Here is a 25867-nt window from a genome sequence, read left to right on the forward strand (position 1 = left end):
CTAGGAAAACTGGGGAGTAGAAACCTGGTTCGGCGTTTGCTTGATCTATTACTTCTATGGCCTGTTTGGATAGGAGTGATGAGACAGCCTCTTTTATCTTTGGTAGTTGTTAAGCTTATAAATCGAACTTGGGGGTTTGATTGTCAGCGGAGGCTTGTCCTGTAGGGATCTGAAATCCGTGTTGAATAATGTTGGAGGCGTAAGGATCTTGCAGTATTCCCCAGTTTTCCCAGTGTAGTTGGGCGTCCACCCACTTGAGCTGGTTGTACTGGAGCGGCTGGGGTGGAAGACTCCAGTCGTTCGAACCTGTGTTTCAGCGTCTATAATTGCGGGAACCTCTGGGTGTCCTGCCTCTTCCTGATCCTCCTCTATAGTTGCCATATGGGCGACGAAAGAATCTTACCTCTAGAGCTGGCTATCTTCCTGTCTCTTGCTCTTTGTAGGCCCGTGAACTTAGATCTGCCTGAGTATCTTTGTGAAGTCTGGCCGAATGGCGCTGGCTAGTGTGTCCATCGATCTAATCATAAGGACTTCCCTGGAATCCTTAGAGACTTCCTTGGCGACCTTGTCGATTTCTCCGTCAAAGATGGATGTTGTCGACCGCGGGGCTGTATAAAGTGGGGCTGTAAAGTTCTCCCCAATTACAGGAGGCGAGGAGGCCTTGGCGACGAGCTAAGGTCAATGCTGCTGAAACAGATGTAAGATGATCCGTTAAAACTGCTGATCTTTCTTTTGCATAAGTAAGGCAGAATAAATCATTCTATCATCTTCCGTCGTGGAATCCGGAATCTAGTAATAAGAGTCTCATTGATCGTCCTAGATCTATTTAACCCAAAAGAACATCGTCTCGTCATGGTTTCTATATGAGCCAACTTGCGATCATCCATCTTGTAAATCTTGTTCTTTACATAAGCTGATGATCTTATAGTTCTCATCGATGTCCTGGGCCTTGTAGAAGGAGTCCATGTTATCGTGGAGAACTTCTTGGCTTGAAAGTTGGGTAGATGTGGTATCTGAACTTTTCGTAGCTTTCTGGAAAGCTGCATCTAGATTCTGTGGCACTGCATAATCGAGGTCGTCGGGGGTAGAAGTGATTGCATCTGGATCATCTTCCTTCATCAAATCGTCTGAGCTGTATTGCCACTTTTAGATGGTGATGTGAGATCTAGGTTATTGACCATCAATACCGTATCTCTGCATCAGAAAATATGATTCCTCCATCATCCTCAAAACCATCATCATTAATAAATTGTAGATGCTCGCCGGGACTGCGTGTAGCTGTCTGAATATCTGATGAGGTTTGTGGCGATCTAGTTGACTTGTCGCGCTCTATGTGGAGATCTGATGGGTGATCGACCTGGTGATGAGCAGTGGAGATCGTCTATGGGATGATCTTCGGAGACTTGTGAGGTGAATGTTGATAGCCAGCGAAGCTCTTCGGCAGTCCCTCGATGTTCTTCTAGGCGATGAAGATCTGGAATCATATGTCTTTTTCGCGAATGCCGCCAGCGAAGCTTCATTCGCGTCGGTCGAGGATCGATGATATGACAGACCAGCGAAGGCTTCCGTGATGTCTGATGGTCTGAGTCCATATCTAGAGATGAAATCGAAGATGGTGATGATCTCTCCGCCGCGAAGGCCGCCAGCGAAGAGCTGTACATCTAGGTCGCCGTCAAGGTGGTGCGGGACTTCCGCCAGCGAAGGTGACATCGTCTTGGCTGCTTCGTTGGCGGGGGTGCCTCTGGGGTGCTGTCACGTTGGAGCCAGCGAAGGCTTTCGGACCCTGCTGCGCAGTTTGTAGTGGTCCTCCATGATGTTCATAATCTGCGCATCATGTCTTCTGGGATGATCTGTGGCGAATGTGGAAGTCGTCGGCGTCTTTTCTGCGATGGGGTTCACATCAATGGCGTCTGGCGTCGGTGTAGAGAGGCATCAGGCTGCATGGAGATCTCTGCAGAAGTCACAGTCGCTGACACGGTCGCTTCTTCTGCGTAAAGTCGGGGATGATTATCGGCTGATCATCGTAGAGGCCCAACTCTGCTGCTGGAGCGATCTCGGCTGAAAGTTCTTGCTGTCTTCGTAGATTTCCCTTTGGAAGTCTGCGCTGCCCTGGGTGTCCTCAATCTGCGTTGAGGCGGCGATGAGAGCCCTCTTAGACTTAGTCTGCAATGGCGGGATGTCTGGGGAGGCGGTCGTTTCTTGAGTAGCGGACTCGTCCCGTTCCTCTGCGCGGGGTCTCTAGCAGAACACCAGGCGGAGAGGGTCGATCGCTAGCAGCTGACTGGAAGGAATATCTGGACTCTCTGCCATGTTTTGCCCTTGTTTGCGTGATCTATCTGCAGCATGCGTCTTAAAGGCATAAAGATGATATTTATTAAATGCAGAATGAGATAAATTAATGCAGTAACTGCAGCGTGAATTAAGCACCGCAGTAGAACAACTAGGGCATATTACATGTGGATCGGAGGCAGAAAAGCGTAATCTACAAATCGTACAGATTTTCATGAGCGTAAAGCTAGCTGAACAATCGCGAATACTGCGTGAATAAACAGTAGAAATCACGATAATTAATCAATACAAATAGTAAAGGATACTAGCTATACCTCTATAGTAACCTATGAGAGGTAAAACTAAGAGATTATCAAAGGATATGTGTGTAAGGAGACACAAGGCTCTCACATCCTGCTCACTGGAAGAAGAAGAAGGAGAGTGAAGCACATGGCCAGAGGGTGGCGACACCTTTTCCGCCAGGGAGACAAAGGGAGCAACTTCGTGGTGAGTACCAATTAGTGATTTTATTTTGAAGGGGCTTCAAATAAGGAGATACAAGTGTTCCACTATGTTAGCAAGAAGAAGAAGACAAGCAAAAGAGCATGAGTCAGGATAAGGAAAAATTGTGGGATGGAGTAATGTCAAGTATATTTCTTTTTCTTCTTCACCCTTTATCTCATGAAAACCAGGTGCATATATTCCATTACTTCCACAGCACCCACTTCAACACTGTCCACAAGGTAACCATCAATCCCAAAAGGGACAAATTTGCATTTTAGCCTTTTAACCAATTCAAAACACTGCAAGTGAAAGGAAGTTACTTCTCTAAACATTGGGGCAATTACAAACGCGAGGAAACATATCCTGGTTTCAAGCATGTCAATATTTCTGCTGGATATTAAAGAAATCCTATTACCTTTAGAATAATGTAGAACAAATCATTTGGAGGATTTGTAAAGGTTAAAATTATTCTCCAATGACAATTTGTTTGCTGTTAGTTTTCCTTACATCAGAACAAGAACTCTGGCAAAAGCAGTGAGATAACAATGCAAGATGCTACTGTTGAAGCTCAGCTTGAACTGCCTCCCCACCCTCAAACTGTCCCTCCATGGCCAGTAAGGCCTGAACTGTCTCTAACGGTATGCCCTCAGCACCCTGCAGCTGGAACGTGGTTCCATCTGGATTCTGTATGATTAATATACCATCCTCTGTCTGATAGATATTGGAATGAGTCACTATCTGATCTTGACTTATCACTTGTCCCTCGATTTGCTCAGCACTCACAATCTGGCCTTGCACCTCGCCAGGATCCACTTCTTCAGATTTGGCTTCAACAGGATTGAGAACAATTTCTCTTTTCACATCACCTTCAATGGTTTGTTCAATAAACTCAGATTCATTGTGAACGACTTCAGCTAGGGTGGCAATATTTGAAGACGGGTCGACACCATTCATTTGAGATTGTGCAAGAATTAGTTGCTGAGCTTCTTCCAGGCTTTCCACCACCTGAATATTCTGAATATTAGTATGAAGGGCTTCCTGGACAAGAGGCTGAAGCTGTTTAACACCACCATCATTCGTCACTCCACCATTAACAAGGATAGTTCTGAGGGTAACAGGTTCACCATTGGGAGCACTTTCAATGCTGTTACTAGCACTACTGACACCAGGGCCGTTGCTGTTCATTACTAAGTTAGCACTGTTGACAGCAGACACAATGTTCTGGTTCATAGTGTCTGCAACTGACACACTATCTGTCTCTACAGCAACAACTGTCTCTGTACTACTGGATAGCATTGTGGAAGTAGCTGCCTGAGAGGTAAGGATTTCATGAGATTTACTGACACCTCCAACCTGAGATGTGGTCTGAACACTTGATTCTGGTGGTCTCACAACCGTCTTCGGTTGAACAGTTGTAATGTTTGAACCAGACACATTAGCATTTGACACAGTCAATATCTGAGGGTGTGATACAATACTAGAATTTGAAAGAGCCACGACATGCGGAACGGAAGAAGCTGTGTTACTGGGCTTTGACACTGTCACAATATTGGGATTCGACACTGTCACAATGTTGGGATTCGACACCGTCACTATGTTTGGATTTGAAACTGTCACTATGTTGGGATTTGAAACTGTCACCATGTTGGGATTTGAAACTGTCACAAAACGTGAGGCAGATGCAGTGTTGTTGTTGACCATCCCTACACTGTGGGGGTTGGACACAGCAATTATGTGAGGAGTTGTCAATGAAGCTGCCGGTGAGGATGCAGAGACCACACGGAACTGAACATTCTGTGTCCCTTTCAGAATTGAAGTTGATGTAGCACTATTGTTTTTAACAGGACTTGAGTCCGAAAGTACAGAAACTGTCCTAGGGCGTTTAGCAGCCGACAGCCCAGGCGTCTGGTCGGGGGTGGTCACCTGGATCTTGCGGCGGACTGGCATCGGTTTGCTAGGGGAGGCTATGGTCTCTGGTGTTAGTTTGAACTGGAATGTGGGGGTTTCTTCTGCTGGCATCTCTTTCACATCAAACATCCCCACTTCAAGGCCAAGGGCTTGAGCCAGCTGGACATTCTCAACCTGAAACACACGTGATTCAGTCACAAGACTAGAACTAGAAGGAAAGAACTTTCTCGTTGCACAAGAATCACCAGTTCCAACTTGACTCTGAAGTCTATACTATCGTATCATCACTTTTCACTACTATCAATGCTGGTCCCAGGAGAAAATGATAATCAGTAAATGTAACTCCCAAACGAAGATCTAAGGACACCTGAGGTTAACTGTCATACTATTAGGCTTGAAAAGTCTTTTGAGTAAACTTAGCATTCAGACCAGCAAATCCGATCTTTGTATCTTGAGAACATTCCCTAAGCAAGCACTTCCGAATATGCAAATATTTAAGTACATACCATGGCATCTGTGCCCAAATGGAGAGATGCATAAAAGGAATACTGTATGTTGTGGGTTTTTTCTGTCTCAAATCGAGATATTTTAGAAAGCTGACATCTCACTGCTTCAAGAAGATACACATGCTTCATACTGACAGATACCCGTGAAGGTCCGGGTTAGAATGAACCTTCAGTAACCCACGCTTGTCGTAAGAGGTGACTACCAGGATCGGGTGATCAGGCTCACTGGCTTGGTTGACACATGTCATCGGTTCCCAATTGCGCAAATCAATGCTAATGCTGTTGATCACTGGATTGTCTGATCCAGACTCGATTATTTACAGACCGCCGCCATATAGCTGGAATATTGCTGAGTGCGCGTAAAACTAAACTCACTCACTCACTCATACTGACAAGGCAGTCCAAGTTTCCATAAGGTTAACCTGACCGGACCTTATATGAAGGTGTGGTCAGATTTTCATGCAGAGGTATTGTACCTGAATTTTGGTTTTAATTTGTCAATCAAAACAATACATTTTTTTTTCACTAATTCAGTTCCTGCCACACACCTGCAATGACTGAGTAGAGTTAGATTCTGACTTGTCCTTGTTGCGAGGACTGAGATAGAGTTGGCAGACTTTTTGGACCTGCTTGTGGAGGGCCTCGAACTCCCGGTAAATGTCATCAACATGTGGCCGTGACGGGTAACCCTTCTCCACCTTCATGAGGAGGAACTCCCACAGCGTGATCACCTTGGCCAGTCGGGGTAACACAATCTCCATCAGATCCTCATCCTCACACTGTCGTACAATCTGAAACACCAAGACAGTTGATCAATCAGAGCTATCTCATCACCTGATGCATTTCTGTATTACTCAAGGACTTAGAATTGGAGATTTGATAATGTTTATCAAAAACCTTGTTTTGGAACTTGTGTTTCTTGAAACTCAAAAAAGAACATAGACTGGGCATCTTTCAAAAGGGCTGGTAAATCCATGAGATGTCCAATAGTACTTCGAAAATATTACAGTTCAACAAAAAAGTTGGGAGCAAAGTTTGATTTAACTCTTAAAGTAAAATAGACAAGAGGCTTTCAACTACTTAAGCTTAATTATCCTTGAGAATCTGAAGGCTCAGTGAGTTTGTTTCCTCATTCAAAATTTGGATGACGAAAAATATGAAACATCATAGCCTCCTTACTCACATTTCCTTTCTTTGACAGTCACATTGAACTGTTTTTCAACAGTGCAGAGAAATATCCCTTTGTAGGATTCAGAAATATAAGAAACGTTTTAATGAACTTTATTTTGTGTTTCATTCGCACACACCATCCCATACTACTGAAAATACTGGTTAACAATCTTTTCTCAGGTTTAAAAAAGAAACAAAAACACTGTCCATACATATTTTGAACAAGATACATATGGACAGTGGACAGAGAACATGTTCCCCAGTCCCTAGATTCAAGTGGAAAAGGAGCAAATCTCAAGAACTTCCACAGAAACAACCTTCTGGTGCTCTGGATATCACTGCCAATCAAACAAGATGGCTTGGGCTAGCTTGAGCCAATTTGCACTCCAGCAATCTTAAGGACATTTTAGCTGGCAATCAATGTTTGGAAATTAGAAGAAGAAAAAAAAATCTGAAGTCCTTGTAAACATTGATGAAGTGCCGCAGGAAATTTGTCAACTATACAGGCCAAGATAAATAGTATGATGGAGACAGTTTTCCAGTTTTTTAAGACACATAACAAACTAAATCATCTTCACCGAAGTATCTCTTACTGTTCAACATGTTTCAGTTCCAAGACTTGATATGTGTAAAACAAATGGCAGATTCAGTGACTACCTGTGACTTTTCGTGTAAATATGGCTTTACTAATCTTTAACAGTACACAACATTATTTGGGGTAGTCTAGTGGTTAAAGCGTTTGCTCGTCACGCCGAAGACCCGGGTTCGAATCCCCACATGGGCACAATGTGTGAAGCCCATTTCTGGTGTCCCCCGCCGTGATATTGCTGGAATATTGCTAAAAGCGGCCTAAAACCATACTTACTCACAACATTATTTCATTTCACTTACAAGTGATTACAGTGTCATGCTAAATGTTTGAAGAAATTTGTACATGATGTAAGTGACTGCCATTTTGTGAAGCCCAAAAGCATTTGTTTTGGTTTGTTTAACGCCCCACTCAGCAATATTCCAGCTATATGACGGCAGACTGTAAATAATCACGACTGGACCAGACAATCCAGTGATCAACAGCATGAGCATTTGAATGGTGGTGAGAATGATCAAACGGGAGAAACTGATTCCACCACATAGCCAGGGAATCTTAGCACTGAACTAATGTAACTCAATGAGCGGCAGCATCCGACACCACCATATTCCCCATGCATTCAGATATATTATAGTCTTCTGTCAAATCAAATTAAGAATAAGAAGGCTCAGATAATTAGGTTCCACATAATGTTCAATTTGGATGACGAAAAATATTAAGCATCACAGCCTCTTGTCTTCAGGTCACTTAATAGGCAAAATACTATCACCTTTGCATTTTATTCTGGAAGCATGTGTGAAAAATTTGTTTGACATTGGCATTAGTTTGAACTGACACATGCAGACGTTGACCTGTTTTTATCTATTTTAGAGTCCATGAGACATTCATTGAATTTGAATATGCATGATTAATTAAATGCCCAACAACTGTATAGAGTTACAGGCGTGGAAATAACTTTAAAAATTGCTAGTGTACTCTGGTACAGTGACACATGTAAAACCACTTGCCCTGATAATTTTTTCACCATACTGGCCGATTTTCTTGTTGATTTTTTATATAAACAACATAATTAACATTTGAAAGTCAACTGGACACAGGTACAGTGTGATGTACAAATTTGCTTGCCCAACAGAAAAAAACCCCACTGGATTGGGACGTCGGGCAATGGGTTATTTCTACCCCTGATTTAAGTGACTTTAGTTTAAGCGAGTCCTGTGACCACTTACAGTTGAGATGGCACAAAAATATAACCCCTGGAAGTTTCAAATGTAATAAGTGATTTAAATGGGCAGAAAATTGCTGGTTCCACTTAACATAAATCTAGATGCTTAGCTTACAAAAACAGTCTACCATGGTCTTCTTTTCTTATGAATATTACATTTGCGTTGGCCATTTTCTTACTTCTTTTAATTTGGCTTTCCGTCTGGATAGTGAGAGTTCCTGTAGGTGACGTCCCCTTCCCCGCCCACGGCTGGAGTGGATGTTCCCTCTTTTGGCTACTGGTGAAGGAGTCCCTGTACAAACCAACCCCAGTCCGGGTATTGAATCTTGAGTATTACTGTCCTCTGATAAGCTGCCTATGTTTCCATTTGTTCGTCCAGACCCTGCAATGACAAATAAAGTTAGGCTTCTCACAGAGAATGTGACATTTCTATAAAAGAAATATTTTAAAGTCCTTTTAAGCAAAGAAGTGACCATAAAATTCAGTTCCTTTAATGGCTGAAATAAAGATATAATTTTTAAAAAAGAAGAAAAAAACCCCCAAAACCCAAGAGATCACATCCCCATCATGCCTGATGAAAATTACTGAGCTCACCATCTTGACTCCTGTCGTCTTCCTGTTCTCCTTCAGGTATGGAGCCATGTGAAGGATTTAGGCGATAATGTCGACTCAAACCCGCTTGTCCGATATACGCCTTCTCACAAGTGTCACACTTGTAATTCTTGGGGCGGGTTGAACCAAGACCTGTAACATCCAGCAGGTTGGGTACATTCTCTAACTATTCTTTCAAACAATCACTAAAGGATAAGCATGACAGGTAATCCAAATCTAAAAAGATAACTGGAATTACAAACTTCTCAATTCATGTTCAGAGGCCCAGATAAGCTGCGTATCCGGGTAAAATACGCATAGAATTACGCATTGAAAAATAATTGTTGCGTACCAATTACGCATATAAAATGTTAGATACACAGAAAGTTTAAAACAAATGCGTACGGAATATATTTATAAAAATCGCTTGCGTAATGAAAAAGACATGGATTGCTATCAAGTTGTACTGTTAGTATAGGACAAGTGTTGTACTGTCAGTATAGGATGAGTGATTTATTATGAAATTATTTCCATTATATTTAAGTTGGTTTTGATTACCGCCTCGTTTTCCATTGACTGCTACTTCACAGTAACATTGGTAAAAATGTGTGAATTTAAATGGCTTCCATATTTTACCCCATTCCATGTGCGTACAACTTCTGCTTACCACGTTCATGAGGGTCTGTATAACCTTAGTGTTGATTATATATATTTTACATAAAAACTGTAATTAAAATTACACAATGTTAGGTTATATTTCTTTGGGTTAAATAATAGTACTCTGTATTATATTTTACTGACGACTGCGTCAGAATTCGTCCCGTTATATTATTGTGCATGTTTGAACTTGATCGCCGGGAAACGTGCACAGCTGATTGCTATTTCCGGCTCAGATACACACAATAATCTTAATCCCTGCAAATAATACATTGCTAGCAAAAACAACTTAGAACTTAAAAGGTAAATAATCTTGTCTAGTGATGTTTAATTGCAAATTTGACGTCTCTACTGACAAAGTCGTCTTCTGTTGTTTGTTCACGTGAAGTGATACGATGTTGTTTTCTTACCCCTGGAAAAAAGTTTGACGAAAGCGTAACCCATGGATAAGACGACCCCCTTCTACAGACTGCTTTTTTTTGTCCTCAAAATTCGGCTTATAGACGGAAATCTACGGTAGGTATGACATAAGGCAGAACATACCTGCTTAGTAAACTTACTCAATGGCATATACTAAGGTGAGTAAAATGACTGAAATACGCACATATTTGAAAGCAGTGGGTAACAGAAAAAGAAATACCCACTCAACATTCATAATACCCACTCCCAAAAAATACAGTGGGTACAGTACTCACATGAGCTAAATCTTATCTGGAGCTCTGCATGTTAGAATATAGCAACAGCTAATGCTCTGACTTTGTACATGTTAGTTGTATTTGGTTGACCAATGTGACCAAAATACAGATTTCTCCCTCCAAATTGCCTGCAACTGGGACCTTGTTTGGAACCATCCAGAAATCCCTTGTATAACATGGAATCAAGCATGTTACAGTTTGACAATAACAAAATTAACATTCCCATAGTCGGGGCATGAGGGGCATTGAACGTGAGCATGAACCTCTACAAGGGCTGTTAAAAATTAAGGAGGGTGCAGCAAGCCAAAAGGTTTACGTTAAAAGAATATGCTCTAAATCTTCCTTTGACAAGTTGACAAGGACAACACATCCGTCACTCTATATTTCAAACAGTGACATCCACATGGTGCTTTTCCAAAAGATTTAAGTAGGTTACATGTTTAATAACGGTGCACTTTGGATTGCTAACAAGAATCCAGAGGATGTAAATTACTTAAGGAACATCAATATGACATGATATTACTTCTAACGATGAAGTGACATCCATGTCACCTAGAAATAAAGGCAACTATTTTTTGTTGTTGGTATTTCTTCACTGGGACAATTATGATGAAATCATCCAATCGCTACATTGCTCGTCAACATCTAAGCCAATGTAAGCCGGTTGCATTGAAAAAAGAAAAGAAGACACTATTGACATCCTGATACCAACCTCCTGTCATCTCACTCAACGTTGACAGAATGATCCAAATCAATCTTAAGCATGTTTAATTGGTTCAGGAAAGGGGTGCCAGATAATATTTTAAGCCATTTGGAATTTACATGTTACCTTTAGCTTCCTCAAGACAAGGTATTCAAAATATTTTTGTATATTTTTTTATTTTTAAAATAAATAGGGTCATGGTAATTTATTTCAGGTTGTTGATGTAAATATGCTGCTTGTGTGGAGATCTGGAAGGGTTATCTCACCTTAACATAAATAATTCACAACATCATGCATCCAGTCAACCACTTTTGCAGTTGGACAATGTGGTCATGTGTTTACCTGACCAAATATGCTGTATAATTTTGTGCACTTGTATCATATACATCAAGTTAACAGTATTTTAGCGGAAAGAGTTCCTTCCGTTCCCCCAACTCTAAACCAAACTCTAAACCTAGCCCTAACTTAAATTTTGGACTTTTAATCATTTTGTGAGTTCTCTAGTAATTGTTGTGTTAAGTTTTGTTTATAATTCTAGAATATTTATATATATTATTTGGGATGGGGGAACGGGAGGAACTCTTACCTAACTATTGACAGATAAACATCTACCTATCGGTCATCTACACAAGAAAATACAGACTGTCATACAAATTGTCCACCCTAGTAGGTGGTATATATAAGATTGGTCTGGACCTTAACAGGGATTAAAACGTCGAAATACAGTAGTCCTTATGGGGGCAGTGGGGTAGCCCAGTGATTAAAGTGTTCGCCTGTCACGATGAATGCCTGGGTTCGACTCCCCACATGCATACAATGTGTAAAGCCCAATTCTGGTATCACTGTGATGTTGCTGGAATATTGCTAAAACAGCATAAAACCATGCATACTCACTCAGTAGCCCTTAGGTGAGATGATAGGGTAAGCTACAGTTCAATTAGGCCATTTGGAACAGTTACCTAAAAGCACATGGCCAGTGAGTAGGGCCCTGTGATAGACATAATGATGCAGCAGGTAAAGTACAATAGCTGCAAACACTTTAGTGACTGCTTCTGATAATAATGAATACACACCTGGATAAACATATGTAGCCTCCTCTTTCTCCAAGGCCTCCCCTTCTTCATTGCGTCGCTTCTCCTCATCACTGCATTTGTAGTCTGAGTAGCCTCCATCAGAATCATCATAATCTTCATCCCAGTCCAAAACATGGATATGTTTATAGTCTTTCATCATGTGCTTGGGAGGTTTTGACACCCCGACCTGACCTTGTTCTAGGTCTATGTTTTTTTCTCTCCTCCTTTTCCTCCTTGGAAAGTTCTGGTCCTTCAACTTTATCATCCTCATCTTCTCGGACTCGCCTTCTGTATGGTCTCTTATGATGACCACCAAGTAAATCCTGCTGCCCCTGCGACACTGTTGACGTTGTCACCACAGCAGTGCCACCTTTGTGCAGTTCTGATGGATAGATGACTCGGTAAACTATCCGTGTATTAGTCTGTGGATTGAACAAAACACTTGACCCACCACCTTGTGATGTACTTTTGGCAAGTTGTTGTTGTTGCACTACTTGCATTATCTGCTGTAGTTGCTCAGCAGTCAGTTGTTGAACCGGTGTGTACTGATTTCCTTGTTGGATGATGCGAATGGGGTTATGACTTGAGCCAAGGTTTGGTCCTGTGCCTGGGATGACAGCCACACTGACACTTCCTGTCTGTGCTTGTTGACTACTGGCAACAACAGTCTGACTATTGGAATCTGATGGTTCAGTCTGTTCCATCACTGACGTTACACTTACTACTGTGTTGCCATTTGACTGAACCATGCCATTCTCTTCCCCTTCTTCCACTAACGCTACTTCCGCACTTCCCACCTCAGATTCTGTCCCAACAACCCCATATTCAACACCTGTGAAAGTTGTGGTTTCTGCCACCGAATCTGCAACGTTTGTGACCAAACTGTCTTCGGCAATAACATTGTTTACAATTTCAGCAGCGACAGATGTATCTTCCACTGTTTCGCCACTTGTGTATTCAACAGTATTTGGTGTAAAATCTTCTGCTCCTACGAAGGCCTGCTGAAGAATATCTTCAGCAACCTGACCCTCACTCGGGACTGACACATGCCCATCCGTCACCGATACGATTTGCACCGGGGCGGCCTGACTAAGGGTGCTAGGGGCTGTTGTCACTTCCATCAAAAGGCCCGATTCGATCTCACTGCCGTCCGCCATATTTGTTGGTTTGGCAGCGAGAGAGTGCCCGTGATCTCAGGCCAAAAGCGGTGGGGAAAAGTTGAAATTATGCATGTTGACCCTCCTTATTCAACCTAGATATAACCATCTATTAAAAATATAACTACCATATTGCACATTTCCATCGTAAACTGCCTGAAAAGTCCCTTTATTTTAGTTCCCGCGAACTCACCACCTTGAGCTAAATCTTACCGGTAGATGGCGCTGCGATCTGCAGGTGACCGGTGACCCGCGCGAGCTGCATGTGCCGTGCATGCTGAAAACGTTGCTCCCCTTTGAAAATAACTTTATTCTCTACTTATACGCCAGTACATGACCTCGATAGTCTGAGCCATTAACGTTGAATTGGAAAAAACAAAGTATTAGTGCTAACTCATGGGTCAGAGTTCATAATATCGCGTGCTTCCTTTGTGGAAAATGTTTGTTTACAAATAATGAAATGTGTTCTGACTTCAGTTAGGGTGAAATTTACACGCTGCAAAGTAAATTGATTATATTAGAGGAGATGTGAATGTCCCAGTTACCGTGTTCGGACTTTTCGTTCGAAAAAAACTACACTAATGTAATATTCTATAACCATTCTGTTTAACGTATTAATTAGTAAATACCCGAGATGTTCCGGCCAAATAGTGAATACGATAACCTGTCACCCCCCAAAACAAACAAAACAAACAAAACAAACCCAAAACAACAACATTCTGTTTGGAAGAAATTAAGTACTTGTCAGCTTTGATGAACCAAATAGGAAATCACACATTTCTTCAATAAACCGTCAAAAGAATAAATAAAACATATTCATACGTAAAATACTCGTTTATCCAGCCATAGTGTATCGCACGTTAATGGATAAATAAACTACCACACGTACTCATTCAGAGAGTTAGTCAATAAACGTTAAGCAAATTGCTCTGACAATATTATGATGTCGTCAGTAATTACTATGACAATATTAAAATGTCGTCAGTAATTACATGAAAATCGTCAGTAATTACATGAAAACTGAACAGGAGCCCCGGATAGGTAGATAATCCTGAGGACAATCTAGACTTAAATTTTGCATTGAAAAAGGCTGGGTAAATAATGTTGTTCGGGGACTGTGAGACAGACTAATATCACCTATTAAAATGTTGAACAACTTGGATTCATAAAGAACACATGGGTCCTGCTGAGCTAACGGTTACAGATGCGTAAAAAACATATATATTTTTTCGTTTCAGTATATGCAATCAAATGTGATAACTAATTGATGATGTGTTATATATATTTATTTATTGATTGTCTCTTGGACGAAATTCTCGCTATCCCACAAGGATGGGTGAAGCCCTTGGGAGTATATTTACATGTGATTTGATAATAATTAGGCTCGCACTCAAACGTATTCGTTGACGCAACTCGACGCACAGAGTTTCGTCCCTTTATTAGATGTCAGGATCTCAGGCCATGTCGGGAATTTCTATGAACTACTGTTGAAACCGTCATCAGAATAAGGCTCTAATCTATTGGTTGTCATACTACATCGATTCTGATCCGGAGTCCCGATGTTTGTTACGCCAAAATATTGTCTATCACAACTCACAAATTCACAAGTGACTATTTGTTCTCGATATTTCTTGACAAAATATATTTTTTATATGTTTTATTATAGGCCGTGTACTGTGTATACTGACTGACTGAGTTTGGTTTTACGCCGCTTTTAGCAATATTCCAGCGACATCACGGCGGGGGACACCAGAAATGGGCTTCGCACATTGTGCCCATGTGGGGATTTGTACTGTGTATAACAAAAATGGTGCGTGGAACTGAAGTGTTCTTTACCGTTTAATAACACCTGTCTTTGGCAAGGTAACCAATTCCAGCTGTTAAGTATACACCCCATATCCCTCGTTTATAAAGCCTCTAAATCCATTATGGAAAAAATATCACATCTGGTATTTAGAGACAGGTACTATGTTACTGGTGTAGTAGGTAGGGGTGATGAAGATTCGCCACAGTTCCGTGTTTATGCGTATGGGTAGGTGGGGTTGAAGGATAAATATTGCATTTGGGATGGGGGATTTAACACGCTTCTGTGGTGTTGGGGCAAAAAATAAGGGAAATTACTATTTATTAAGACACGCACGATTGTAATATATTTGATATTTGGTATATTGTGATGTTATTTTATAATATCGTTTTCCCTTACACTTGACATACGTACCGTATATATGGTAAAGTAATATATTATGATATCAGTGATATTTCTTTGCACATTGATTTTGAATTGTCTTACAATTTGAACCAATTGCAGAAGGAAACATGCCGACCTATATATGCAGATAATTTACATAATATATCGCCGTGTACAAACTAAATCTGAAAATGTAGCATTTCTACAATAGCTAAGGTTTTGGAAAAACAGAATGGTGTTTTTAGTGGGTTGCAAATTTGACCATGTGGTTAATTTTGAGAGTTGTCTCCCCCCAAAACACATCCCCTGCAGGCGGCAAAATCAAAACATGAACTATAATATTGCATAATAAGCACTGCCGAATGGACGAGAATGCCAAATAACACTTCGAATGAAGCATAGGTAAGTGTATCAATATGATAGATGTGGCAATTAACCCAAATCTAGGCAAACCCGAATAATGATGAAGCACCAGACTGCACAGCCATAGCGTTGATTCTGCACTTTACCGGGCGCACTTTTTCAGATTAATTAGCGCTGCTGGTGTTCCCTAACCCTAACCCTAACCCTAAGGATCGTAAAGGGTGCCTAACCCTAAACCCTAACCCTAAGGATCGTAAAGGGTGGCATACCCTTACCCTAAACCCTAACCCTAAGGATCGTAAAGGGAGCAGCGAGGGCTGCGACCGGTAAAGTGCATTCTACGGCTTTGGTGTGGTCACTGATCAGTGATCTCGCTTGCCTCTGTGACACTTCTTATTTGACATTGCTGGATTCTTTCAATCTTCTAACATCGTCTTCTTCTAATCATTACAGAAAACAATGAGCCAAAGTCAAACCCATGGTGGAGGTGGAAGAGGCTGGGGCCGTGGCGGGCAATGGAGAGGAAGGGGTTGGGGGCGTGGGCGTGGCAGGGGTGGATATTTCAAGCAGTATGGCAACAGAGGAAATGGAAGAGGAAACTGGAGAGGAAGGGGAAATTGTAAGTCGTTATTGGCATAACAAGTAAGACAGACTAGCTTGAGACTAATTTGCAGTATCTAGTGCTGGGAATTGGTTAAAATCTCATAATTGATGATTGGTTCATTACAACCGATCAATCATCGAAAATAGTTGGTTAGCATCATTTATTTTAGTTAATGGACAAAAAGTAAAGAAAAAACCCCATGTAGTTCTTCGGGATTTTTGCAAATTGCACAAAATGCATTTGCAAATTTCGCATCTTTAAAAAACGACTAGTATGTTAGGAACATTAATTTCTTGGAGTCTTTAAGATAAATTCAATCATGACTTGGAACAAGCTTGTAGTGCTCATGAAATGTAAGAAACAAAACCAACCTTGTGAAAAATATTATTAACGTAAACAAGTGTTCCAAAATTGTTTGTGTTCGATTATGAGAAAACATGATCAGTTGCTTGGTCGTTTAGTCACTGTGACCAATCTTCGAATTTTTCAATTAATCGGACCACCACGTCCATGTCTGCAGAGTTAAATACAGTTAGATAGTAGTTATAAAGGGGCGGTGGGGTAGCCTAGTGGTTAAAGCGTTCGCTCGTCACGCCGAAGGCCCGGGTTCGATTCCCCACATGGGTACAATTTGTGAAGCCCATTGCTGGAATATTGCTAAAAACAGCGTTAAACCATACTCAGTCAGTCAGTCAGTAGTTATAAAATAGACATAAGTTATAACAAACTCAAAGGGAGCATGAATTTAGTTCATTATAACCATAGTTCATTACTGACTGTCAGACATCTTGCATCAAGTCATGTGACAACCTCCTGTGACTCGATAAATGACAGATGTGTGCAATGTATAATATGTACTATGTTTATTCATCATACATCAGACAAGTAAATACATGTCATGAATATATTATTGAGACAGTTTCAGTGAATTATTCACATAGACACAAGAATTACTTGCCATCAGTGAGGAAACCAGTTATTTTGCTTTGAACATTAGTTAAAAGAATGGTCTGGTGGAGAGTGCATTGCCCATTTGAAAGGCTATGGACTAATCACTGTTTTGCTTATAATTATTTGCGGAAAAAGTAAGACAATTTTATCCAGTTAATCATTTTCATTTAGTTGTTCTGTGTTGTCCTCAACAGCAGATCATGACCACAGAATTTATTATAGTCTGATTGGAAACATGTGAGCATCTCAGCGATTGCCAGTTCATTATAAACATTGTCATTGACAAAGCACACGCAGGACCACAAAGTAAATTTGCTATATCGGTCAGTTACAGGGGAAATGACAGAAGAAACTGGAGATTAAAACATGTTCATTATATCCACCAGTTTTATATGATGAAACATGCAGCAAATAGCCAGGACAAAAAACCCAACATTTTGTTATATCAGTCACTTTTTTGTGTGTGTTGTTGTGAACAGAGTTTACTGAATATCTATGTAGCAAGCTAACAATTGCTTCTATGGATGGTGATGGTGACATTTTTTCACTGTGCTTTTGTTAAGACATCTGGACCTAGACTATAAATAGGTTTTAGACCTCTTTGAGTGATATTTGCTTTGAATTATAAATTCAGAATGTATCATGCCTTTTAATTTCACCTTCTCACCTTCACAAAAACGTTGATGATAATCTAATTACTGATTTGTACAAAATTACCAAAACTATTAACAGCTTCACAGAATTCTCAGGGGAGCATGAGATTAATGGATGATCCAAGTCCTCATCGTCAACCAATGGTCCAGACTCGCCTTGAAGTTTCCTCACCTTACAAAGGATGGAAAATATATTTTCCAGATGAAGGTAGCATTGACATATCCTGTGATTGATATGGTTTAGGCATTTGTGCTAACACTAGTAACAGAACTGTTTGATTTTTGTAAAATAATATATTCTGTGAAATTATATTTTTTTCTGTAAAAGGCCAAGATAGTTTATGTTTAAATAGCTTTGCATTATGGTTATATGCCATCAAAGTCTATATATTTCACTTAATCAATATTACTTTTGAGAGATCACTCAGTGTAATATATTTTTGATAGTTTCTATGCCCACTATGTGCTATGTGGCTGAACTATTGCTCAACAACTCACTCATATCAGTCTCTGACACTATGTTTTTAGAACATTCAAGTGTGCAAGCCTTACAGTGGCATGGCTGAGAAATCTTACTCCATAATTAGGGGGGCCTGCTACCTGTGATTCAAAGTTCAAGTCCCAGATTTAAAATGGATAATGTTTAGGTGTTTATCCAGGTTAGACTGGAATATCAAGGAGATTCACTGTATGACAAACATGTTTTACTTTCAAAAGGTTTTTATCACTTGTTTATTGATGTACTGACATGCTGAATTTTCTTCTAGGGTACTCTGACCACTCGCCAACTGTGAAGAAGGTTCAACTATTTGAAAAGTATTTCCTCAGCTGGTCAGGGATGTTTAAATTAGTAAGTTAAAAAATTTACTAGGGTATTTACACATTTCCTTGTGACCTTTGAGATGAAAAGTTGATAAAGAGGACAAGATGCTGTACTGTGGATTTCAGGGGCATTAGTTTGAAATCCATTTGCCAATGACAATATTTTAACTATGTGTTGGAAATCATGGTATATCCTCTTCCTTTTGTGGTTTCCCCCTTGATGCTGTTTACATCAACTTGCTCAGAGCCTGACATTCACCTCAGAGGCTGCAGCAATGTCAATGAAAACTCCCAAATAGGAATCAAACCTTTCCAAATTCATGCACTTTCAGTTATATCCAATCTTCTGTCTTTGTAGAAGTGACTTATATAACACTGACAACAGGACCAATATAGAGGAAGAAGCTATCCTACATTATTGTTCAATTTATATAGTTTAACATAATTGCATTGAATGGAATGTTAAATTTAATGTTAAATATCTCTTTATTTAGGAAAGTAAAATCTTAAAAACCCAGGCTTTTTCAATTTGCCTGCAAAGGGCACTTAGTTTGGCTATGTCATTAAACCACGACTGCCATGTAAGACATTTGTTTTTGTTAGCTTGAGGCTGTTAAGATATTATACCTTTCATTTCAGTCTGAAATTGAAGTGAAAGGATTTTTTACAGTCGACTTCAAGGATTTGTCATCAGACCAGTGTAAGTATCATTTATGATATTTTATATCATGGCTCCTTTGTTTGAAACAATGGAAGAGGTAACTAATCATTACTTGAACATAATGTGGAAATGAGGGAACTTCTAGCTTACTATTATTGGCTTTGCTGATGGTGATAAAGTGTGTAACCAGCAGGACTGGAGTGAGTTAGTTTAGTTTTACGCCACTTTTAGCAATATTCCAGCAATATTACGGCAGGGGACACCAGAAATGGGCTTCATTTGTTGTACTCATGTGGGGAATCAAACCCGGGTCTTCGTCATGATGAGCGAATGCTTTAACTACTGGGCTACCTGACTGCCCCTGCAGGATTGGAACCTTTGGTGTCTAATACTACAGGCTATCCAATAGTCCTCTGCCATTTTGATATAGTAGAGATGTTTTACCAAATATATTGTACCCTCCTCACTCAAACGCAATTAGGTATTTTGCCATTTTCCGGTAATTATAAAAATATAATATAGATTAAATGTTGGTTTACGTGTTTGTTATTTATAGTTGATCAGTAATATGAGAAACGATAAGAAAGACTGCAAGTTGCCAAGTTCATGTGCTGAAATAGAACCTCTCAATATACCTCAGTTATTTGATCTATCCTCAGTAACCTCCACGCTAAGATTTGACATTTTTCCGTGTACGCATGTAAGATCAAATTAATTGAGTATTTCCAAAGATTCAGGCATACTTGTACGCAACAGACTTAATAGGAATGGAGTTTATACATAAATATTTGCCTAATTTACGCAGATACGCAGCTTATCTGTACCTCTGAACTACTAAAAGTGGTATAAAATCACACCCATCCACTCACTCACCATGTGTTTCAGTATTGATGGAGGGCCTCCCAGAGCTGGCTGGACAGATGAGAGAAATGCCTGACAGTATTCTGGCCTGCATGGGGCTTGCTATGCACCATGTAAGTGTAAAAATGACATGTATGAAGTCACTTTATTGTCAGAGTACCCTTTATTCAATGAGCACCTGGCACAGGTCATCAATGTATGACAAATTCTACATCCTCTAACACTTGATTTCCTTATTTCCTAAAACTTGTTTCTGATCCACAGGTTTAACTTGAATAAAATTAACATCCATCATCTTGTATTGTCTTCCTTCCTAATGGTCTTCTAAGTGCTATCTGACCGCCTCCGTGGTGTAGTGGTTAGAGCGTCCGCCCGGAGAGCGGAAGGTCGCGGGTTCGATCCCCGACCGCGTCATACCAAAATTCGTTAAAATATGGTACTTGTTGGTCCCTGTCTGGCGCTCAGCATTAATGGGTACAACAAGGACTGGTCGGCTCGGAGTCAGTATAATGTGTCTGAGTAGGGTATTTCTGCTTCACTGCGGCATGGTATCTCAGTGGGCTAGCACTATAAAACCAGCTACACATACACACGCATGCACATCGTCATATGAGCAAAATATTCTCAAGCACGACGTTAAACCCAATTTCACCTCACCTCTAAGTTGCTATCTGTTGGAGTTATCTCCCCCTGACGTGAGTGGGAACCTCATAATTTTTCATGGGCACACATGAACATCACTTTCTCTGAAATTTCCCAGGTTTAATTTCGTGTGATAAAAGTAATTGAAAATAACATTGATACACTGGTACATTATGTATTTATTGCATGAAAATGATGTTCACAAATTCCTGATTGCAATGTTTGAACATCGTGTTCCAGTCCATTTGTCAGCAGAATGAAAGAGAGGCTGACGCTGACCTGAGGGATGGGGAAAGCAGCCAAGCAGTAGTCGGTGATGTCATAGTGCCTGTCATTCACGCTAGGGTTGTCAATTTTGCACAACCCATACCTCTGAAAAATGTAAAGGAGCTGCATATATAACTGTTATGGTAAGAACAAGAAACAACTATTCCTATTTATTGTGAAGCCAGTAAGTACATGATTATATTACCCAAGTTGATACTTCATTCCATCTGCTTATGATCCACTCCTACAACTAGTATTCTGTACTTGAACTGCTAGCATACTGTGATTTATTTCAGTCGGTTCCTTATTATGCATTACATGCTCGGGGATATAGTTCAACGAAAATAAAGAAGCTGCTAAAACTTGTTATATATTAATCTGTCTGTCCGTCCGTACTGGAACCGCATACTGTGATTTATTTCAGTGGGGTTCCTTATTAGTAATCATTTTGTTTCTGGAGCATGACTCAAAACTATTCAACAAAAATACATAGATATATAAAACAGAACCTAAAGTGGTGCCTTTTGCTATTTACATATTTTTGTCATTTTATATTTTTCTTGGTTTCCATGGAAGCGATTTGGACTTAGCCTCAAAAGGGAGGGATGGACTTCGTTTCTGGAGCACAACTTGAAAACCGTTCAATATCTTTCAACAAAACTTGGTCGATATATCAAACAGAACTTAAAGTGGTGTCTTTTGCTATTTACAGATTGTTTCATTTTATTTTTTTTGGTTTCCATGGAAACAGTTCGGACTTAGTCTGAAAAGGAGGGGTGGGTTTCCGGAGCACAACTTGAAAACCTTCCATATCTTTCTACAAGGCTTATCAGATATATCAGACAGATCTTGAAGTGGTGCCTTTTGCTATTTACATATTTCTGGCATTTATATTTTTCATGGTTTCCATGGAAACATTGTGGACTTATTTTAAAAAAATCAAGTTGGACTTTAAGTAACTGTAAGAAGATTTGTCCTTTCAAATACAGTCAAGCACCGTTGTCTTGATATTCATGGGACCAAGAATAAATATCTAGTTATCCGAACTTCGAGACATCCGACCATGCCATATCATCACATATCACTATGAAAGAAAACAAAACAAAAAGTATTGATGTACTAGTATATTTATTTGTATATACATTTTTACTCACAGAGATCACAATCACACACGATACAGCACATGTTACAGTGTCCATCTTGAAAGATACAAGATTTAGAAACAACTCAACAATCACATGCTAGTCACGTGATTACACAAAATCCTCATTGTATTCTCTGTATGTTTTGATTCGTAACTATAATCCATTATCAGTAGTGTTTAGTCGTAACAGTGAGTACTTCCTAATTAATTCCTTCTTAAGTAATCCTTCTTAAATAACAAACAAGTGACACCTTCAACTCAATTAGCCCTAATTAGTTTACACTACTGCATCCCTTTGATTCCTGTCGCACCGTGTGTAAACGTGAGGAAACAACCTCAGTTAAGAGGGATACTTGCCCATGAAAGGTAGGTGAATATCGAGTTTCTGTGCAAATATCGAGTTTAAAGGGTAATTTTGCTTGTTGGGACCATGAAATTATATCGAGATATCCGAAATATCGAGACATGTGTAATAATGATAATAATGATAAATTATGAAGGATTTTGCTGTGACCAAGATGTTATTTCGAGACAACCGAGATATTGAGTTCAACACGATGGTCATTGTTCAAAGAACAGGAGTTATGATCGACGTAGCACAAAGATCCCATTGTGGTTTGCTGTAAATAGCAATTAAATCAACTTTTTTGTGCCATAACATTTTCACCCAAAATGGTTCTTTACTAAAGCATCATTTGTTTTCCTATGTTTAGACCAAATGTTCCAAATCAGAGACAGAAACTGAGACTGGTATTAGACTGTTTGTAAAATTAGGAATATAGTGAAGCCAAATTGCTTAAACAAGCTCTTAATTGATTAACTGACCCTCAAACCATGCATCTTTCATTTTGATTAGGTGGTAAGACTGCATTCTAAGTTCACTTGATGTGACATATAGGGGGTTTGTCATATGTCGATGGGGAGAGGTACTGAATTTCTCCAAGCTTGGATTTCCATCATTTTCTGGAGATTTGATTTTACTTTGCAGGGAAGTTTGTATGTGTGAAGGGTACCGTTGTGAGGGTGAGCAACATCAAGCCACTGTGCACCGCTATGGCGTTTGAGTGTGCCAGCTGTGGAACTGTACAGGTCAGTGTTCCATCTCTTACACTTAGTGAACAGTGGTGATGTCTAGCGAGTAACTGCCTCACAGTCAAAGTTATACAGTTTTTGTGAATGACATGTAATAATATGTCAATGTAATGGGTAACTGAAATGAATATCCATACAGTGATGGTGAATTAGTTTTCTTATGTGGAAGATACTACTTGGTACATTATAGTTATATGATCAACATATGTTGAGTACCAGTCAAGTCATGATGCATGAGTTCATGATATTAACTGACAGGAATCCTTCATGAAAGAAGGCCTCTGGAATCTCATGCTTGTCATAAGAGGTGACAGACATGGTGGTCAGACTCACTGACGTTGTGACATTGAATCTCAACAGCGTGGGACAAAGCTGCCATTACATGGCTGGGATAATGTTTACTGTTGTCTTCAACAACAAACAATCTCAAGATATAACAAACCTGCTTAACTATACTTCTTAAAAGTTGAATAGAACCACACTTTTGTTTCATATTACTATAGCAGGGATTGGGATAGATAACTTTGACAATGGGCCATTTTAAGGATTATTAGCCATTTTCTGAATTTTGAATGGGCCACTGCCCTTGTATCAATAGTAAACTTCAAATGTTTAATGGGCCATTTTTTATTCTTATGTGCAAAATGGCCCATGGCCCCTGCCTTTCCTAATCCCTGCTATAGTCATTCTGTCATGCCATGAGAGATTAACTTGAATAACTTAAAAGAATTGAGTGCCTTAACTTCTTTCGAGTAGTATCTATGATGGTCTCTGTGTGACCTTCTTTTATCGCAGTTCATTTTGTCAGCTGTACTATTATGTATACATGTCATTTGATGAAATTTTGGGGCAATGGGGTAGCCTAGTGGTTAAAGTGTTTGCTCATCATAGAGAAGACCCGTGTTTGATTCCCTATATGTTTACAATATCTGAAGTGCATTTCTGGTGTTATTGTTATCTTGGTTGTAATGTTGCTGGAATTTTGCTAAAAGTTGTGTAAAACCTTTGTCACTCACTCCTTCCTATTCTGCAGAGTATATCATTGCCTGATGGAAAGTTCATTGTCCCCACAAAGGTAAGAAAAGAATGATGTGGTGTTAATGAGTGAGTCTGTTTAAGAGACAAAGCAATACCTCTTAGAAGGAAGGTCATTCATGGGAATTTGGATCATAATTGGTCCTCCGCAACCTATGCTGGTCGTCAGAGGTGACATGATGGTGGTCTGTATCTGTGACGGTTGATTCCATGTCGTCATAACCCAAAGGTGTAGAGTGTTGCTCAACATATCAGTCACGATATCAGATTATTTACAAAATCAGACTTTATTATTCACAAGCTGTCACTTAAAGAAATATATTCAGCCATTTCTTGTTATTAAAGGAAAAGATGGATGTCAAAAGCAGAACATATCAATAACTTCAGGAAATTAGTGTTTTACCATTCCTTTCCATGTCATTTTAAGTGTTTGCCTTGCAGACTTCTATACCTTTGGATCTCTACATGACACAATATGGTAATAAGGATATTTACGATCATCATACTAGTCGATGGTCTACACCATGATTACTCTGGTCAATGGATCAGTGTGCTCTCAAATGTCATTCTCAGCACCCTGGGGAGTATACAACCCAAGCAGCCCACCCCATCTTAAGCTATATGGGGGCGATGGGGGTAGCCTAGTGGTTAAAGTGTTCGCTCATCACGCTGAAGACTGGGTACGATTCCCCACATGGGCACAATGTGTGAAGCCCATTTCTAGTGTACCCTGCCGTGATATTGCTTGAATATTGCTAAAAGCGGCGTAAAACTAAACTCATTCACTTAAGCTATGTTATGTGTTTTGAACATCTTTGACTTAGCTTGTGTTTTTATCGTGAGTTTCTTTGCATCAGTGTCCTGCTCAACAATGCAGAGGAAAGACATTCATCCCACAACGAAACTCAAGTCAGACTGAGACTATTGATTGGCAGACAATTAGGTAAAGTACAAGGTTCTTACCTTGCAGAATTTATATAATAAAGGGATGGTTATTTTGTAAATAGAATTTATATGTGCCATGTCGATATAAACTTTATTTCTTCTAGAATATATTTTACCATTTCACTTAATTTTAATTCTGAGTGATCAAAGTAGATGTGTATTGTTTCAGGGTTCAGGAAATTATGGGAGATGGTGGTCAAAAGGAATCTGGACGGATACCTCGGACAATAGACAGTGAACTCACAGCAGATTTAGGTGAGGAATTATGTTGAATTTAATGTGTCAGGTTTGTTAGAAATGATTCATGGCATCCATGGAAGAACAGGTTCCTCATGCTTGTTGAAACATGTCTCATGTACCTCATGCTTGTTGAAACAGGTCTCTTGTACCTAATGCTTGTTGAAACAGGTCTCTTGTACCTAATGCTTGTTGAAACAGGTCTCTTCTACCTCATGCTTGTTGAAACAAGTCTCTTGTTCCTCATGCTTGTTGAAACAGGTCTCCTCTACCTCATGCTTGTTGAAACATGTCTCCTCTACCTCATGCTTGTTGAAACATCTCTCTTGTTCCTCATGCTTGTTGAAACATCTCTCTTG

The 25867-nt window shown here is 39.9% G+C and overlaps 2 protein-coding genes across 2 annotated transcripts in view; one reads left to right on the forward strand and one right to left on the reverse strand.

Moving 5' to 3' along the window:
* Positions 1 to 2925: 2925 nt before the first annotated feature.
* On the reverse strand, positions 2926 to 13257 carry LOC124255329. Its single transcript, XM_046689219.1, is given in 6 exon segments — positions 2926 to 4854; positions 5735 to 5977; positions 8347 to 8549; positions 8762 to 8911; positions 11887 to 12067; positions 12069 to 13257. Coding segments are annotated over 6 exon segments (3279 nt in total). The 5' UTR covers positions 13044 to 13257; the 3' UTR covers positions 2926 to 3327.
* A 2274-nt stretch (positions 13258 to 15531) lies between these two features.
* LOC124255372 (DNA helicase MCM8-like) overlaps positions 15532 to 25867 on the forward strand; it is a 35228-nt gene continuing 24892 nt past the window's right edge. The window contains 12 exon segments of the mRNA XM_046689268.1: positions 15532 to 15633; positions 16048 to 16213; positions 17882 to 18010; positions 18570 to 18652; positions 19264 to 19324; positions 20171 to 20259; positions 21029 to 21178; positions 21180 to 21198; positions 23188 to 23288; positions 24325 to 24366; positions 25184 to 25269; positions 25441 to 25526. Coding sequence (XP_046545224.1) covers positions 16054 to 16213; positions 17882 to 18010; positions 18570 to 18652; positions 19264 to 19324; positions 20171 to 20259; positions 21029 to 21178; positions 21180 to 21198; positions 23188 to 23288; positions 24325 to 24366; positions 25184 to 25269; positions 25441 to 25526 — 1006 coding nt within the window. The 5' untranslated portion in view covers positions 15532 to 15633; positions 16048 to 16053.

The sequence above is a fragment of the Haliotis rubra genome, unplaced genomic scaffold, assembly GCF_003918875.1.
Source record: "Haliotis rubra isolate DU_JTF1 unplaced genomic scaffold, ASM391887v1 Scf6, whole genome shotgun sequence".
Lineage (NCBI taxonomy): Eukaryota > Metazoa > Mollusca > Gastropoda > Lepetellida > Haliotidae > Haliotis > Haliotis rubra.